Source organism: Mycetomoellerius zeteki, unplaced genomic scaffold (genome assembly GCF_001594055.1).
Source record: "Mycetomoellerius zeteki isolate Tzet28-1 unplaced genomic scaffold, Tzet1.0 scaffold73, whole genome shotgun sequence".
NCBI classification, from domain to species: domain Eukaryota; kingdom Metazoa; phylum Arthropoda; class Insecta; order Hymenoptera; family Formicidae; genus Mycetomoellerius; species Mycetomoellerius zeteki.
Genome location: NW_017257753.1, coordinates 2,300,239 through 2,305,073, shown reverse-complemented (window position 1 = coordinate 2,305,073; position 4,835 = coordinate 2,300,239). Strand labels below are relative to the sequence as shown.

At 33.6% G+C, this 4,835-nt stretch overlaps 1 protein-coding gene across 1 annotated transcript; it reads left to right on the top strand.

The window, feature by feature from the left end:
• The first annotated feature begins 384 nt into the window (after window positions 1–384).
• On the top strand, window positions 385–3,550 carry LOC108729334 (uncharacterized). The gene is made up of 4 exons (XM_018458392.1): window positions 385–506; window positions 1,110–1,308; window positions 1,412–1,501; window positions 3,218–3,550. The coding sequence occupies exons 1-4, from the start codon at window positions 385–387 to the stop codon at window positions 3,548–3,550; spliced, it is 744 nt and encodes a 247-aa protein (XP_018313894.1).
• Window positions 3,551–4,835: the final 1,285 nt, after the last annotated feature.

Genomic DNA, 4,835 nt, shown 5'->3' with positions numbered 1-4,835 from the left:
AGAGTAAAGTGAAGTTATGAGTTAAAACCAAACGAGGTCGATGAAATCGTGCAATAAATTGCGCTATCAAACTCGGAATTACCAAATTGCAGTCCAAGTCGTAATCTAAATTACAAGAGAAACAAAACTTATTGTTAGCTATTCGGACTCGGCACTTAATTGACGTTCGTGTAAACGATTCTTGATTTTTTTAAGGGAGATCATTCAGTAGATCTTTCAGTATAAAATTATTTCAAAAAGAATGTAACAGAACAAATTAAATCATACTTTTTAAACGAATGAGTTCAAATACATCCCTGGCGCGTTTTATCAGATTCACACATCGGTATAAAAGTACCAACCCGGCGCTATTCGAGTGAAATTGCTGAGCAGTCGCGTGCAACAATGACGAGAACGGTATTAGTCGTGATGTTAATACTCTTTACAATCTCCAGTGTAAACTTCGTCGATTCTCTGCAAGACAGCCTAGGAACATTTCTGGGGGCCTTCGGCGCGATTAAACAACAGTATAGAATTATTCAAATTGCTATTCTTAAGGGGATCCTAAAACCGCCTGTATTACCGACTAAATCATATAATTTTTGTATAACAAATACTTTTTTTCTCTTTTACAGATTCGAAAATCCTTTTCCAAGATTAAAGCATACGCATTAATACGTGTTTATGAGGTGGAGTTTATACCGAGAACGACCAAAAATTTCGAAATTGATATATTTTTTACCATTTTTTAGTGTAACATGGCGTCTCAAGCTGTCAAGTCGTGACAACATTTGTTTGATACGAAAGTTTTGCAACCTGTACTTACGAAATAGTGATCCACAAACACGTAGCGTTTGCACGAACAAATAACGTCGAGTTCTTAGAATTAGACGCTTTATCGCGAATTTGTTATACGAAAATTGACACGAATGTGCGACTGAATGTATCATAGGTTGCGTGAGATATTGGTGTGGTAGTATATAAAGACATGTCGATGCGCTGGACAAAACAGCGACATCTAGTGACTTTGTCGGAGTTCGAGCTTCGCTTTGGGATCCCCTTAACGCAAAAGAAAAGAAAGAATATTTTATCATCTATTTCGCGTTGTATAACATGATTTTCCTTTTCAGAGTGAAGATACCTGAATTGCTGAACCAGTTGTGCAATCAGTCGCAGGGTTCCAACTTGACGAGACGTGATGCTTGTTACGGTTGCTTCTATCGTGCCAGCATCTTACCGCAGGGTTACTCCATGTTAATAACTATGTCTGCGTGCGCCGACACTTATCTCAACAACACCAGCTACGGTCATTGTCAGGCCTATTTGCAAGTACGTGCATAAAACGATCGTTTATTCATCTTATTCTCTAATATAAACGTTTCGTAATTTTCCAACAAATTTTACAATTCGTTATGTCCTGATTTTTCTCTAGAATGTGACCAGTTTGCCCGATGCACGAAGCCCTACGATAATATACTGCTCGTTCTTAGAATGCATTCGTCAAGTCAATAAGAACAACTTGGTAAGAATTGAACTCTGAACTAATAGCTATTAGTCGTGTCACTCGATACGCTATTCTACGATTGCCTCTCCCTATGCTTCACCACGCTCAATACAACGCCTCCTTATGGAATGCTATCGTTTTGTTTTTCTGCTCATATTACGCACGTTACACGTACACCCACGGATATCTTTATTTCTTTGATACTAATATGTATACAACCTAATATTTGTAAAAGAACTATAAAATATATTTACTACACTGTTAAATATCAAAAGAGCAAAGACAACTCAATTCCTTGAGTTAAATAACATTTTGTTATTTTTACTTCTATATGTGTCACAGTGTAAGTTAATCGATAGTTAAATTGTTTCAAAATAAACAACGTCCATATTAACGTATGCATTTAATAAATAATAAACTAAGTTTGAGTCAAATTTAATACATTTTCATAAGTTAAATTGTTTAAGGAGGTTCTCCAGTCATTTGATATAATATAGGAACTTGATCAAATTTTGAGAATAAAATTGTTATAAAAATAGAGGCATTCATGAATTTTTTCAAATTTTTTTACCATCTGGATCAAAAGTTATTTCAATAAAAAGTAATATTTTTTAAATTTGTATTCTAATAGAAGTATATGAAAATGTATTACAAAATAATGATAAAAATCTCAATTTTTTTTATATAAGTACTACATGATTCAAAAATTTTATGTAAAGTACACTGAAATGCAGACATTAATTGTTCAGTAAATAAACAAAATATTTATTTGTTATAAACTAATTGGTGAATTTCAATGAAACTTTGCATAAGTAATGTTTAGTACTTAATATATTTATATTAAAAAATTTAGATTTTTGTTATTATTTAAAAAATTTTTGTTTATAACAATAAAACTAATAATAAATAAAATAAATAATCTGTAAAAATGTGTTACTCAATGAAAACATAATGTTATGAATACAATTTTCACATGTATGTAGTTCGTTTAAAGCGTAAATATTAATATATGTGTTTTATGACTGGAGAACCTCCTTAAATCCATTGTTTTAGTCAAATTAGCAATATATTGGATAGAAGTAATGACGACCTGTAGACATGATTAAAAATAACTCAAATTGGGTATAACTTGACTTTATGAATTTAACAGTGTAATACGTTATTTCTTAATAATTTTAGTCTTGCTTATTAACCAATTTTTTATTTATCTATATTTTTAATACTCAATAATATTAGAAATTATGATATTATAAATATTGTAAACAATATAAATAAATAATAAGAAAACACCTATTGTAAATATTATCTAGGCTGCAATCAGAAGAAGTGAGCCACTGTTGCGAGGAGCAGCAAGGCAAATTGAGCAGCGGAATTTTTTTAAATTTTTAAAATTTCTGAAACAAAGGGGCGTCTGCACAATAATAGAAACTATAACTACGAGTACTACGACCGATGGTCCAGCCATTGATCCGCGCCGCCAGTAATCTTCATATTTTCGAAGCAACACGACTTTCTTCCTCGTTGGAAATGTATCTCCGCGATGATCGCACGGACCTGAAGATGTCTCGCGCACAATTCTCCGTGAATTCTGTAAATTACCTGTATTATATTATATATATTTGTACAGTTTCTCTCTCTGCACGATGAATACACTTAACCGGATTCAAACCGCAAAATCTGACGCGAGAGTGCGACGAGCGCAACGAATTCCCCACTGATGAATACTTTCCATAGCTCAGGGAATGCGTTCGCGAAGCTTCAACAGTATTCCCTAACGTCAACAGAACCTACATCAATCTTACGAACACGCAGCTTGTGCAATTATTCATCAATACCACCACCTGCGTGCTGGCGAAGATTCGTTGTTCCTACGTGAATCCGGTGACCGGTGAGCTTCAAGATAGTGACTTAGTCAACAAGTTGCATCTACCTTCACTGAACGCCTTGCTAGTCAACACCGACTACGACATCAGCATCGTGCAGCTGCCGTTCCGTTCCGGCAGCGTCGATGTGTGCACTAAGTATAGAAACGTCGAGCAAGCGACTTGGCCCAGTGTCGCGTGTTAATTTACAAACAGAAATTATATCGAGCCAAGAGAGGCAGCCAGTATCCGACGCTAAATGACGCGCGGGATGATTTTACCAAGCAACCGTTGCAGAATGAGATTACCGTATGCTGTTGTTCCTAATAAAGATTTGTTTCTGTTGGCGCCAACATTTCGATCATTTCTACCTCCTGGTTTCGCGGCTATTAATAGTAACGCACGGCGGTTATGCGGCACGTGCCAAAGAACAACATATCTGCATTCTTAATTCAATGTCTTTTCCAAGAGCTGTTTGATATTCTGGTTCGTGAAGAAAACAAATTTGGTTGGATGTACTCAGTTCGCTACGATGTCCATTAAAACCGTTGTACACAAATTGATATAAAGATGTCTATTTAATATGTATACGAAAAGAACGATTTTGCTAAAATATCTAAAAATTTAACTAGATATAGATCTAAAAATATAATTTGTTGGACAATATAATTACATAAGACATTCAAATTGATTGTTAGAATATAAATACTTTTTGCAGAATATATACTTAAATATCCTACATAACTTTGATAGTTCAACAAAATTATTTTTAATCTACATATATATAGCTAAATTGTTAGATACTTCAGCAACATCGTTTTTTTAGAAGTTAAATCGTGAAACCTTCAATACACTTTATTGTACTGTTCGATAAAATATGTAATTAATATTTGCACTTGTCACTTTTACTCATGGACTACATTTACACGGCTCGATTTATGCCGAAAGTATAACATCGATTCATGAAACTGGCCAATCACAATCATTCCATTCTTCAGAGGGTAAGCTATGATTGGCCAATTTCATAACATCAATATTATAACTTCGACATAAATCGAGTCATGGAAACGTAATAGCGTGTAGCGATCATGTAACTTTTTTTCTTAAGTGGAAATATGAAAAGTGAACATTTTTATCATTGAAAGTAAGAAATTATTCACTTTTCACGTTTCCGTCCTAAGGAAAAAGTTACATAATCGATTACTCAGTTAGATCAGTACAACGGCTTTAATATACGTATATTAATATACGCACCACAATATTTAACTGAATTCGCTCAAAGAATTTATGAAATCAGAAAAAAACCGATAATTATAAAGCTGCGGCACATAGAAAAACATAAACAATAAGTAAATCAACATATTTTATTTACTATAGTTTACGTTATTACTTTCAACGTCGTCTATAATGAAATTTTAAAACGTTAAACTTAAGATTTAAGCCTTAAGCCGTAAATTGACCAATTATAGTCGATTGTTCTCCTCACAGTC